The following is a 14,459-nucleotide window of genomic DNA, read 5'->3' as shown; positions in this document are numbered from 1 at the left end:
TCATCTTCGCCATATGGTACTCCAGGATAGGAGTAGCTTGAGTGGCTAACTTCTTGTATACTATATCCGCACCGCACGCCTGGCTCACAACAAACACACCGGCTAAAGTGGGCGTAACGTTTCCTGCATGCCTCTACATGACAGCCAATCACCAGCCGTATTAGAGCGCGGCGTGCAAGCATGTCGCATGCTTATAGGCTCAATGACGCTGTTTTGTTTTGGTATCGAAAATTGGTATCGATTGACAAGGTAGACTTCGATACCCCTTAGTATTGATGTTTCCATTTCGGTGCCAAGTAAGTATCGAAACTCGATACCCAGCCCCAGTGGCCAGTAGGGGGTGCTCTGCTTCTAACTCCAAATGGTCATCTAGATGTCTTCAGGCTGGGATGTGCTCATCAAACATGTGAAGTTTGGTGCACGTGTGAGCATGTAGGGCCAAGTTACAAACCACTGTCTGTGTTGCCAGTAGGGGGCGCTATGACTATAAATGGATATTGACATATAAATGGCTTGAGGCATGGACACTTATCATGCATGACAAGTTTGGAGCAGATTGGACAATCTACAATGGAGTTACTCTAACTTCCTGTGTGGCCAGTAGGGGGCGCTCTGCCTCTAACTCCAAATGGTCATCTAGATGTCTTCAGGCTGGGATGCTCATCAAACATGTGAAGTTGGTGCACATGTGAGCATGTAGGGCCAAGTTACAAACCACTTTCTTTGTTGCCAGTAGGGGGCGCTATGACTATAAATGGATATTGACATATAGATGGCTTGAGGCATGGACACTTATCATGCATGACAAGTTTGGAGCAGATTGGACAATCTACAATGGAGTTATTCTAACTTCCTGTGTGGTCAGTAGGGGGCGCTCTGCCACTAACTCCAAATGGTCCTATAGATGTCTTCAGGCTGGGATGTTCATCAAACATGTGACGTTTGGTGCGCGTGTGAGCATGTAGGGCCGAGTTACAAACCACTGTCTGTGTTGGCAGTAGGGGGCGCTATGACTATAAATGGATGTTGACATCTAGATGTCTTCAGGTATGTACACTGATCATGCATGACAAGTTTGGAGCAGATTGGACAATCTACAATGGAGTTACTCCAACTCCCTGTGTGGCCAGAAGGGGGCGCTCTGCCTATCACTCAAAATGTTCATCTAGATGTCTTCAGGCTGGGATGGTCATCAAACATGTGTATTTTGGTGCGCGGGGGACCATGTACTGCCGAGTTACAAAACGATTTATGTGTTGGCAGTAGGGGGTGCTATGACATGGCAGATATCTTCAGGCATGGACACTTATCATGCACGACAAGTTTGGAGCAGATAGGACAACGTTCAGTTGAGTTACAATCAACTTCATGTGTTGCCAGTAGGAGGCGCTCTGCCTATAATGCTATATTGGCATGTACATGTGTGAAGTCTGGGATGCTCATGAAACATGTGAAGTTCGTTGCGGGTGTGACCATGTACGGCCGAGTTACAAACCGCTTTCTGCGTGGCCAGTAGGGGGTGCTCTGCCTATCACTCCAAATGGTCATCTAGATGTCTTCAGGCTGGGATGCTCATCAAACATGTGAAGTTTGGTGCACATGTGAGCATGTAGGGCCAAGTTACAAAGCACTTTCTGTGTTGCCAGTAGGGGGCGCTATGACTATAGATGGATATTGACATCTAGATGTGTTCAGGCATGTACAGTTATCATGCATGACAAGTTTGGAGCAGATTGGACAATCTACAATGAAGTTACTCCAACTTCCTGTGTGACGGCGAAACATCAACATTCGCCATGGCGCCACGCCCACGCCGGTCAATGAGCACTCATAATCGTCAAAATGAAGCTGCATTGGTTGGTAAAGGATTTTCTGACCACATCCGAGGTGGATGTGTTCAACCCACTCTGAGCAGTTCATGTAAGTGTAAAACATGTCATTTCCTGTTGCCAGTAGGTGGCGCTATGAGTGTAAATGGATATTGATGTGCAGATATCTTCAGGCATGGACACTTATCATGCATGACAAGTTTGGAGCAGATAGGACAATGTGCATTCGAGCCAATAGGCAAAGACTTGAGCCCATGACGGCCAGCCCCCTAATCTGCATTGAGCAGGCATAAATGCACAGGGCCGCCCCCCTAATTTGCATTGAGTAGGCAGAAATGCATACAGAAAAGGAAAGGAAGCAAGGACGCATCACTAAATACAAAGGAGACATCACTAAATACAAGGCACAGAAATAAATGGGAGGTAAATAAAACAGACATAAATAAAATAAAACAGACATAAATAAATGCCATAAATAAATAAATAAATAAATTTATAAATAAATGTATAAATGTATAAATAAATGTATAAATAAATGTATAAATGTATAAATACACAAATAAATCATTAAATAAATATATAAAACGTACAAAAATAGGAAAATACACATATATATACACAGTGGCGTGCCGTCCATTAGGCGAACTAGGCAAATGCTAAGGGCGCTTGAGCCGTTAGGGGCGCCAGAGAGGGTAAAAAAATTTTATTTTTTTTTATTTTTTTTATTTTTTTTACAAATACTTTTTCATGATAATAGGCCTACTATTATTTTACAATAGTAGACAAAAATAAGAAGAACAACGTCTTAAGTCTTTAAATAATAGTAATAATTAAATAATTTTTCTAATTCTGGCTTTCTAGCTGCCCGGGCTGCAGCACTTTCACCATGGTCCCTAATCCATACCACCCCACCCCCTGCGCGGCCGCGCCCCCTTCTACCTGCTCAGAGCTTTTTCCCAGAGTGGGGGAAGGGAGCTGGAAGGTGGGTGCTGAGGGTGCTGCAGCACCCCCTGGTGTCAAGAAATGAATTTTCGAAATTGTTGGATTTGGCTGTCTTGTGTTTATACCACCAACAAGATGCATTAAAAAACAGTTTGTGCTTCCCAGCTCTAATCTTATTTCATACGCTCTCTCTTCAAAAGTGTTTGATTTTCATCATAATCTGGTTTTCCATAATAATAATAATAATAATAAGTTCAGTGTTTATGCCTGTGTTTCTGTCTGTTGTAGTGTAAAACGACTAAAGGGAGAGCAGGTGCTTACATGAAAGTGAGTGAGAAAAGGAGAAGATGAATAATGACATCACAACAGTATAATCCTAATGTTAATTTAAAATTAAATATTCTTCTAAATATGGATGAAAGTCCAAAAAACGTAAAATTTTCTTCGGCGCTGCCCTCGCGGGCAGCACCGAGAGACCCTTCCTTACAGCACCCCCTACCTAAAAGTACTGGGGAAGGGCGATTCTGAGCCTGCACTGCAGTGCTGGATTAGCTGCGATATAATTTTTATTATATTTTCTTTGGGGGAGGGGGGGGGGGCACCAGCAAAAATCTTGCCTAGGGCACCAACTTGGTCAGGCACGCCACTGTATATACATTTATGTCATCTACATTTATTTCTACATATATTTATGATACATATATATGTATTTATCTGCTCATTTATTTATTTATTTATTTATTTGTTGATACGGCAGTCCCGGCTCTCCATAAGAAGTATGGTATGTCTACAGTCTGAGAAAGATACATTTATCATGTATTTTACTACATGAGGAACACAGAAGTATGGTATGTCTATACAGTCTGAGAAAGATATATTCATCATATATTTTACTACATGAGGAACACAGACGTATCGTATGTCTACAGTCTGGGAAATATACATTTATCATGTATTTTACTACATGAGGAACACAGAAGTATGATATGTCTACAGTCTGTGAAATATACTGCCCTGCAAAGCTAAAAGGGGGTAACTCGCCAGTGTAGAACTGAGAAAAATGACTTTTTGTTTTGTTGTCAGAGTTGGGGGTAACGCGTTACGGTAAGTGTAAGGCACTACTGTACCTAAGTGCAGTAATCACATTACAGTTACTAATCAGACGCTTACCTCGTTACATGCATACTAGCAAAATAAGTATAGAGAAAAAAGATCTCCGTTTTAATAGCAGATCCTTTGTCCCATCAGACGGGTCATTTAACTGCACAGCAGAATCACTCATGGTGCCAACATTTCAACTTTGTATTAGCATGCAGAACAGCACTATTAGTCGACACATAGCTTATCAGATAACTAACATCATGCATATAGAACAATAAATCATTTTAACCTCCAAAACACATTGACAAACAAACAATTGACACAAAAACACAGTACCCCCAGGGCATGCTGGGAACTCCGCCCACTTTCCTCTTCCACGGGTTAAAATTTCCCAGAAGGCTTTGCATAACTTTTTACACTCTGTTTTACAATTAAATCAGGCTAAAGAGTGTTAGATATAAATAATATGTATTTTAACACAACATGCAATTCTGGAATATCTGAATATTGGACAAAATTAAATTAAATTAAATGTAAACGTAAACCATAAGAGAAACCCACATACAGCGATGGGGTCTGTAAATACCCCTTGTAAATACAACGTGTTCTAGGGAAGTGGGCGCAGTGCGTATGTTCCGTAATAGTCTGCCAGCAATCTGCCAAAAAGCGCCGTCTTCTACAACAAGTTTTTGTTGCGCGGAAGGACAAGAATGTGAAACTGCAAACGCCCTGGACAGAAGCAGCTAGCTACGGTAGCCTACGACATAAACCTCTCAAAGCATCTGCAGTGGAAACATGCTAACACAAAGCTGGTTGCAGACCCAAGCTGAGTCGCCTGCCTCGACCCCAAGCAAGCAGCAACAGCTTTCTTTTCACCAGGTAACATCAAAATCAGAGATGGACAGGCTTGTTGCCTCCTCCTACATGGTAGAGGCAATGTTGCCAGTTTCAACAGTAGAATGAAATCCTCCTTTATTCAGAAACATATTGAGCAAAATACAGATGGCAGGGAACGGACAGCCACCATCAGACAGGAAAAGTTTTGCAACCTACCTTATTACGATAGAGATTTGTGCTAATATATGGGCATATATGTAAGGATTAATGTTGTATTGTTAACTGGCAAATTACGTGACAATGCATCTCAGGCGATGTTACGGAGTAACGCAAAAGTAATGTAACGAGTAGTGTAACGAATTACTTTCTCCAGGGAGTAATCAAGTAAAGTAAGGCATTACTTTTTTTGAAAGTAATGTGTAATGTGTAATATATTACTTTTTTGAGTAACGGACCCCAACTCTGGTTGTTGTCCAGCCAAATGTATTGTAGGAAGAAAACTGGAAATGTGTTAATTATTTGTTTATGTAATGTAGTTATTTATCTACATATATTTTTTTAGCTCAAACTTGACCTTTGACCCTTATTTGGAAGTTACCTTACTCTGGCTTTGCATTGTCTGCAAAATAATAAGGGGTGATGCCAAGCAAAAAGACAGTAACTTCAATTTGATCCTTCACTTGGTTGCTTATCACTAAACCAGTATATATGATAATAATGATAACATAGACATGAAGTGTCATGTTCATGGCACAATTACGCTTAACACATTCACTGCCAACAGTTTTTTTTTTACTGTAGGTAGCTTCTGCCAAGGTTTTTTTTTTTGAGGATTCTGGCTCATCTTTCAAGAGCCGAGGATTATTTTCTGCTAGGAGTTTGTGAACACAAAATATCTCAAAAGAACTAATAGAATGTGTGCTTTCTCTGTCTAAAAGAATTAGTTTGTAGAGTTAGTAGTTATGTAGGCATTAGCAGTTGAATACAACATGGTTTCAGCATCTGAAAATTAAAGCGGAGATAAATGCCTTTTTGTGAAATTCGATAGAACAGTCACTTTAACCATTTATTTTTGGCATCAGTAAGACATCAGACATCTAAACAATAGTTTTGAACAGTAATTTCCTCCATAACAGCACCCGCACCCCCCTCTCCTTCAAACTCCTCCCTCCGTGGGCGTGTCTCTGGTGGCTTTGCAGCGTTTGTCACAAGCGAGTTTCTGCTGCCTGTCTGAGCAGCAGCATCCCTCCCTGGCGGCCCCCTCGTTGGGCGAGTCTGGATGGGGCTCGCTCATTTCTTGGGTTTTCGGTTGAGAGCTTTGATGAAGCTTTGTGCGATTCTGGGCTTATGTTGCGTGTTTCAAAGTGTGTTGCACCCAGTCTATTTTTGGAACCCCCCACCATTGTGCGCCACCGTTGTGCACCAGCGCGAAAGCGTTTTCGCCTACAGTATGAGAATGGCTTCCTCACGCTTTTCCCTGCAGTTTTGGCTGGCTTTCTCTAGTCTGGAGAGCACTGTCGCCACTTAGTGGGTCGGTGGAATGGGTTGTACACGTTCGGTGGCTCCCATATTATAATAGGGGATGTAAAAGGGTTAGATCCACGTCCCACCGTCAAAAAAAAAACTCGTCCACGGCAGTGAACGTGTTAAAATAATATACGTATAAATATAATATAACTAGATTATCAGGCCGCTACACATCCTTCAAGTCTAGTTTGGTGGGACTCTTGTTGGCCCGTTGTGTGTCTGTGTGTTGGCGCCTCTCGGGTTAATGTTGTATGAGCTGGCTCCTCGGGGGTTGATGTCGTATGAGCTGGCACATCTGGGGTTAATTTCATATGAGCGGCACCTCGAGGGTTAATGTTGTATGAGCTGGTACCTCAGGGGTTAATGTCATATGAGCTGGCGCCTCTGGGGTTAATGTTGTATGAGCTGGTGCCTCAGGGGTTAATGTCATATGAGCTGGCACCTCTGGGGTTAATTTCATATGCGCGGCGCCTCAGGGGTTAAAGTTGTATGAGCTGGTATCTGGAGGGTTAATGTTGTATGAGCTGGCACCTCTGGGGTTAATGTGGTATGAGCTGGCACCTCGGGGGATAATGCCGTATGAGCTGGCACCTCTGGGGTTAATTTTATATGAGCGGCACCTCGGGGGTTAATGTTGTATGAGCTGGTACCTCAGGGGTTAATGTCATATGAGCTGGTGCCTCGGGGGTTAATGTTGTATGAGCTGGTAGCTCAGTGGTTAATGTCATATGAGCTGGCACCTCGGGTTAATTTCATATGAGCGACGCCTCGGGCGTTAATGTTGTATGAGCTGGCACCTCCGGGGTTAATTTCATATGAGCGGTGCCTCTGGGGTTAATGTGGTATGAGCTGGCGCCTCGGGGGTTAATGTCATATAAGCTGGCACCTCCGCGGTTAATTTCATATGCGCGGTGCCTCGGGGTTAATGTGGTATGAGCTGGCGCCTCGGGGGTTAATGTTGTACGAGCTGGTACCACGGGGGTTAATGTGGTATGAGCTGGCGCATCGGGGTTAATGTGGTATGAGCTGGCGCCTCGGGGGTTAATGTAGTATGAGCTGGCGCCTCGGGGGTTAATGTCATATGAGCTGGCACCTCGGAGGTTAATGTCATATGAGTTGGCGTCTCTGGGGATAATGTTGTACGAGCTGGAGCCTCGAGGGTAAATGTGGTATGAGCTGGTGCCTCGGGGGTTAATGTGGGTGGTGTGGGTGTCTGGGTGGGTGGGGGTGGTATTGGTCCGATGTCACAATCATGACATTAGGCCTGCCCAGTAATGTAACTCATACCTCAACTCAACCTGAGCATTCTGGTGAGTTACCCCCTTTTTGCGTTGCAGGGCAGAGCATTCAGAGTGCAGTCAAACCACCCAAACAACCGTAACTGATGTTACCTTAGTCTTGCTTGGCTTTTCTAGGGCTTTTGGAAGTTACTGTAAATATGACCCCCTATTTTCTCCAAAAAACAACACTATTGACTCAAGATATTTTTCCACATGATAAAGCAGATCTTCAATGTTCCAAAAATGACAAAAACTCATTTTTGACAAAAATTGAGTTACCCCCTTTTAGCTTTGCAGGGCAGAAAACATTCATCATGTATTTTACTACATGAGGAACACAGAAGTATGGTATGTCTATACAGTCTGAGAAAGATATATTCATAATTTTACTACATGAGGAACACAGACGTATGGTATGTCTACAGTCTGGGAAATATACATTTATCATGTATTTTTCTACATGAGGAACACAGAAGTATGGTATGTCTACAGTCTGAGAAACATACATTTATCATGTATTTTACTACATGAGGAACACAGAAGTATGTTATGTCTACATTCTGAGAAATAGACATTTATCATGTATTTTGCTACATGAGGAACACAGAAGTATGATATGTCTACAGTCTGAGAAATATACATTTATCATGTCTTTTACTACATGAGGAACACAGAACTATGGTATGTCTACAGTCTGAGAAAGATACTTTTATCATGTATTTTGCTACATGAGGAACACATAAGTATGGTATGTCTACAGTTTGAGAAATAGACATCCATCATGTCTTTTGCTACATGAGGAACAGAAGTATGATATGTCTACAGTCTGAGAAAGATATATTTATCATGTATTTTGCTACATGAGGAACACAGAAGTATGGTATGTCTACATTCTGAGAAATATACATGTATCATGTATTTTGCTACATGAGGAACACAGAAGTATGATATGTCTACAGTCTGAGAAATATACATGTATCACATGAGGAACACAGAAGTATGGTATGTCTACAGTCTCAGAAAGATACATTTATCATGTATTTTACTACATGAGGAACACAGAAGTATGGTATGTCTACAGTCTGAGAAAGATACATTTATCATGTATTTTACTACATGAGGAACACGAAAGTATGGTATGTCTACAGTCTGAGAAATATACATTGATCATGTATTTTGCTACATGACGAACACAGAAGTATGGTATGTCTACAGTCTGAGAAAGATATATTTATCATGTATTTTGTTACATGAGGAACACATAAGTATGGTATGTCTACAGTCTGAGAAAGATATATTTATCATGTATTTTGCTACATGAGGAACACAGAAGTATGGTATGTCTACAGTTTGAGAAATAGACATCCATCATGTCTTTTGCTACATGAGGAACAGAAGTATGATATGTCTACAGTCTGAGAAAGATATATTTATCATGTATTTTGCTACATGAGGAAGACAGAAGTATGGTATGTCTACAGTCTGAGAAAGATATATTTATCATGTATTCGAGCCCCTGAGGCAGCCTGGAGCTCCATGTGCGAGCTCCAGAGGGGGCGCGATAGACTGCTGCGGGCCCGACACCCTGCACCCGAGCTGGGGCTGCAGCAGAGTCGAGCCCCTGAGGCAGCCTGGAGCTCAGAGCTCCAGAGGGGGGGGGTGAGCGATGGACTGCTGCCTGCCCGACACCATGCATCCAACCTGGGGATGCAGCAGAGTCGAGCCCCTGAGGTGTCTTTTGCTACATGAGGAACAGAAGTATGATATGTCTACAGTCTGAGAAAGATATATTTATCATGTATTTTGCTACATGAGGAACAAAGAAGTATGGTATGTCTACAGTCTGAGAAAGATATATTTATCATGTATTTTGCTACATGAGGAACACAGAAGTATGGTATGTCTACAGTCTGAGAAAGATATATTTATCATGTATTTTGCTACATGAGGAACACAGAAGTATGGTATGTCTACATTCTCAGAAAGATACATTTATCATGTATTTTACTACATGAGGAACACAGAAGTATGTTATGTCTACAGTCTGAGAAATATACATGTATCATGTATTTTGCTACATGAAGAACACAGAAGTATGATATGTCTACAGTCTGAGAAATATACATGTATCATGGATTTTACTACATGAGGAGCACAGAAGTATGATATGTCTACAGTCTGAGAAATATACATGTATCACATGAGGAACACAGAAGTATGGTATGTCTACAGTCTCAGAAAGATACATTTATCATGTATTTTACTACATGAGGAACACAGAAGTATGTTATGTCTACAGTCTGAGAAATATACATGTATCACATGAGGAACACAGAAGTATGGTATGTCTACAGTCTCAGAAAGATACATTTATCATGTATTTTACTACATGAGGAACACTGAAGTATGGTATGTCTACAGTCTGAGAAAGATATATTTATCATGTATTTTGCTACATGAGGAACACAGAAGTATGGTATGTCTACAGTTTGAGAAATAGACATCCATCATGTCTTTTGCTACATGAGGAACAGAAGTATGATATGTCTACAGTCTGAGAAAGATATATTTATCATGTATTTTGCTACATGAGGAACACAGAAGTATGGTATGTCTACAGTCTGAGAAAGATATATTTATCATGTATTTTGCTACATGAGGAACACAGAAGTATGGTATGTCTACAGTCTGAGAAAGATATATTTATCATGTATTTTGCTACATGAGGAACACAGAAGTATGGTATGTCTACAGTCTGAGAAATATATATTTATCATGTATTTTGCTACATGAGGAACACAGAAGTATGGTATGTCTACATTCTCAGAAAGATACATTTATCATGTATTTTACTACATGAGGAACACAGAAGTATGTTATGTCTACAGTCTGAGAAATATACATGTATCATGTATTTTGCTACATGAAGAACACAGAAGTACGATATGTCTACAGTCTGAGAAATATACATGTATCATGGATTTTACTACATGAGGAGCACAGAAGTATGATATGTCTACAGTCTGAGAAATATATGTATCACATGAGGAACACAGAAGTATGGTATGTCTACAGTCTCAGAAAGATACATTTATCATGTATTTTACTACATGAGGAACACAGAAGTATGGTATGTCTACAGTCTGAGAAAGAAACATTTACATGTATCATGTATTTTACTACATGAGGAACACGAAAGTATGGTATGTCTACAGTCTGAGAAATATACATTTATCATGTCTTTTGCTACATGAGGAACACAGAAGTATGGTATGTCTACAGTCTGAGAAAGATATTTATCATGTATTTTACTACATGAGGAACACAGAAGTATGGTATGTCTACCATCTGAGAAACATACATTTATCATGTATTTTACTACATGAGGAACACAGAAGTATGGTTTGTCTACAGTCTGAGAAATAGACATTCATCATGTCTTCTTCATATCATGTCTTGCAGCATCAGGACCCCTGGCTGGAGCGTCTGGTGGAAGAACCCACACGTTGGAAGGTAGGTGAAGTAACAGGACGTGAAAATCATTTGTGAGGAAGAAAGAAACATCGACCCTAACCCCTAAATTCTGTCTGTGGTCCTTTCTGTGCTGCACTCCCTCTCTCTGTCCCCCCTCTCTTTCTCTGTCTGTGGTCCTTTCTGTGCTGCACTCCCTCTCTCTGCCCCCCCTCTTTCTCTGTCTGTGGTCCTTTCTGTGCTGCACTCCCTCTCTCTGCCCCCCCTCTCTTTTTCTGTCTGTGGTCCTTTCTGTGCTGCACTCCCTCTCTTTGCCCCCCCCTCTTTCTCTGTCTGTGGTCCTTTCTGTGCTGCACTCCCTCTCTCTGCCCCCCCTCTCTTTTTCTGTCTGTGGTCCTTTCTGTGCTGCACTCCCTCTCTCTGTCCCCCCTCTTTCTCTGTCTGTGGTCCTTTCTGTGCTGCACTCCCTCTCTCTGCCCCCTCTCTTTCTCTGTCTGTGGTCCTTTCTGTGCTGCACTCCCTCTCTCTGCCCCCCCTCTCTTTTTCTGTCTGTGGTCCTTTCTGTGCTGCACTCCCTCTCTCTGTCCCCCCTCTTTCTCTGTCTGTGGTCCTTTCTGTGCTGCACTCCCTCTCTCTGCCCCCCCTCTCTTTTTCTGTCTGTGGTCCTTTCTGTGCTGCACTCCCTCTCTTTGCCCCCCCCTCTTTCTCTGTCTGTGGTCCTTTCTGTGCTGCACTCCCTCTCTCTGCCCCCCCTCTCTTTTTCTGTCTGTGGTCCTTTCTGTGCTGCACTCCCTCTCTCTGTCCCCCCTCTTTCTCTGTCTGTGGTCCTTTCTGTGCTGCACTCCCTCTCTCTGCCCCCTCTCTTTCTCTGTCTGTGGTCCTTTCTGTGCTGCACTCCCTCTCTCTGCCCCCCCTCTCTTTTTCTGTCTGTGGTCCTTTCTGTGCTGCACTCCCTCTCTCTGTCCCCCCTCTTTCTCTGTCTGTGGTCCTTTCTGTGCTGCACTCCCTCTCTCTGCCCCCCCTCTTTCTCTGTCTGTGGTCCTTTCTGTGCTGCACTCCCTCTCTCTGCCCCGCCCTCTTTCTCTGTCTGTGGTCCTGAGACTACTTCTATCATTATGAGAACCAACTTGAATTTTAAATCTTGGCCAGTCCTCTGTGAATGAAGTAGATGTTCCTGATGAGGTTACTGTAAGTAAGATGTCCGTCATCAAATTATTTCAGCGCTATTCAACATTTCTCTCTCTGTATTTCTGCAGCCAAAGCGACCACCAAATTGGGCCTACCTGCACTTGATTCCGGCGTTTGTGAGTAGATTTATTTTTTTGTGAACATTGGAAACTGCTGATTGTAGCAGTTGCAGTGTTTTTTAATTTGAAGTTATTTATAATTGACAACTCCTGCCTGGAAATTATCTTTTTCTTCAGCTGAATATATAGGCCTAGACCTGTCAGAAAACCTAGCCTGGTATTGTGTTGTGTCCCTGTACCTATTTTCTGATCACTGTCACTACATGAGGAACACAGAAGTATGGTATGTCTACCGTCTGAGAAACATACATTTATCATGTATTTTACTACATGAGGAACACAGAAGTTAAGTATGGTATGTCTACAGTCTGAGAAAGATACATTTATCATGTCTTTTACGACATGTGGAACACAGAAGTACAACACTGTCTCACAGAAAATTGTATAATACCAACGTTTTGGACCAACGTTGCTATTTTACAATTTCGGCTTGAAAATTGTAAAATAGTAACGTTCTGAGATTTTAGGGTTAGGATTAGAGTAGGGGGAGGGGTTAGAAACAGAAAATCTCCGTAAAACACGCCCAAACCACGCCCACCGCTGTAGACACATACGTTACCATTTTACAATTTCTTAGCCGAAATTGTAAAATAGCAACGTTTGTCCACAAACGTTGCTATTTTACAATTTTTTTGGAGATCGGGTTGAGAAGTATGGTATGTATTTTACGACATGAGGAACACAGAAGTATGGTATGTCTACAGTCTGAGAAACATACATTCATCATGTATTTTACTACATGAGGAACACAGAAGTATGGTATGTCTAGAGTCTGAGAAAGATACATTTATCATGTCTTTTACTACATGAGGAACACAGAAGTATGGTATGTCTACAGTCTGAGAAAGATATATTTATCATGTATTTTGCTACATGAGGAACACAGAAGTATGGTATGTCTACAGTCTGAGAAGATACATTTATCATGTATTTTACTACATGAGGAACAGAAGTATGGTATGTCTTCAGTCTGAGAAAGATACATTTATCATGTATTTTGCTACATGAGGAACACAGAAGTATGGTATGTCTTCAGTCTGAGAAAGATACATTTATCATGTATTTTGCTACATGAGGAACACAGAACTATGGTATGTGTACAGTCTGAGAAAGATACATTTATCATGTCTTTTGCTACATGATGAACAGAAGTATGATATGTCTACAGTCTGAGAAAGATATATTTATCATGTCTTTTGCTACATGAGGAACATAAGTATGATATGTCTACAGTCTGAGAAAGATAGATTTATCATGTATTTTACTACATGAGGAACATAGAAGTATGTTATGTCTACATTCTGAGAAATAGACATTTATCATGTATTTTGCTACATGAGGAACACAGAAGTATGATATGTCTACAGTCTTAGAAAGATACATTTATCATGTCTTTTGCTACACGAGGAACACAGAAGTATGGTATGTCTACAGTCTGAGAAAGATACATGTATCATGTATTTTACTGCATGAGGACCACAGAAGTATGGTTTGTCTACAGTCTGAGAAATAGACATTCATCATCTCTTCTTCATTTCATGTCTTGCAGCCTCAGGACCCCGGCTGGAGCGTCTGGTGGAAGAACCCGCACGTTGGAAGGTAGGTGAAGTAATAGGAAGTGAAAATCAGTTGTGAGGAAGAAAGAAACATCGACCCTAACCCCTAAATTCTGTCTGTGGTCCTTTCTGTGCTGCACTCCCTCTCTCTGTCCCCCCTCTCTTTCTCTGTCTGTGGTACTTTCTGTGCTGCACTTCCTCTCTCTGCCCCCCACCTCTTTCTCTGTCTGTGGTCCTGAAGACTACTTTTATCATTATGAGATCCAACTTGAATTTTAAATCTTGGCCAGTCCTCTGTGATAGAGAATGAAGTAGATGTTCCTGATGACGTTACTGTAGTAAGAAGTCCATCATCAAACTTTTTCAGCGCTATTCAACATTTCTTTCTCTGTATTTCTGCAGCCAAAGCGACCATCAAATTGGGACCTGATTAAGTTAAAGTTGGTGAGTGGATTTCTTTTTTTGTGAACATTGGAAACCGCAGATAGCAGTTGCAGTGTTTTTGGATTTGAAGTTATTTATAATTGACAGCTCCTGCCTGGAAATTATCTTTTTCTTCAGCTGAACATATAGGCCTAGACCTGTCAGAAAACCAAGGCTGGTATTGTG

The 14,459-nt window shown here is 41.5% G+C and overlaps 1 protein-coding gene across 1 annotated transcript in view; it reads left to right on the top strand.

The window, feature by feature from the left end:
* Positions 1–14,459, top strand: part of LOC310775858 (uncharacterized protein) — a 63,570-nt gene that overhangs the window by 37,186 nt on the left and 11,925 nt on the right. Inside the window, exons 12-15 of the mRNA XM_083635985.1 lie at positions 10,979–11,029; positions 12,244–12,291; positions 13,844–13,893; positions 14,253–14,294. Coding sequence (XP_083492111.1) covers positions 10,979–11,029; positions 12,244–12,291; positions 13,844–13,893; positions 14,253–14,294 — 191 coding nt within the window. The remainder of the gene's footprint in view (positions 1–10,978; positions 11,030–12,243; positions 12,292–13,843; positions 13,894–14,252; positions 14,295–14,459) is intronic.

The sequence above is a fragment of the Poromitra crassiceps genome (genome assembly GCF_964638095.1).
Source record: "Poromitra crassiceps genome assembly, chromosome: 4".
In the NCBI taxonomy this organism is placed as follows: domain Eukaryota; kingdom Metazoa; phylum Chordata; class Actinopteri; order Beryciformes; family Melamphaidae; genus Poromitra; species Poromitra crassiceps.
This window is presented reverse-complemented; position numbering and strand designations above follow the sequence as displayed.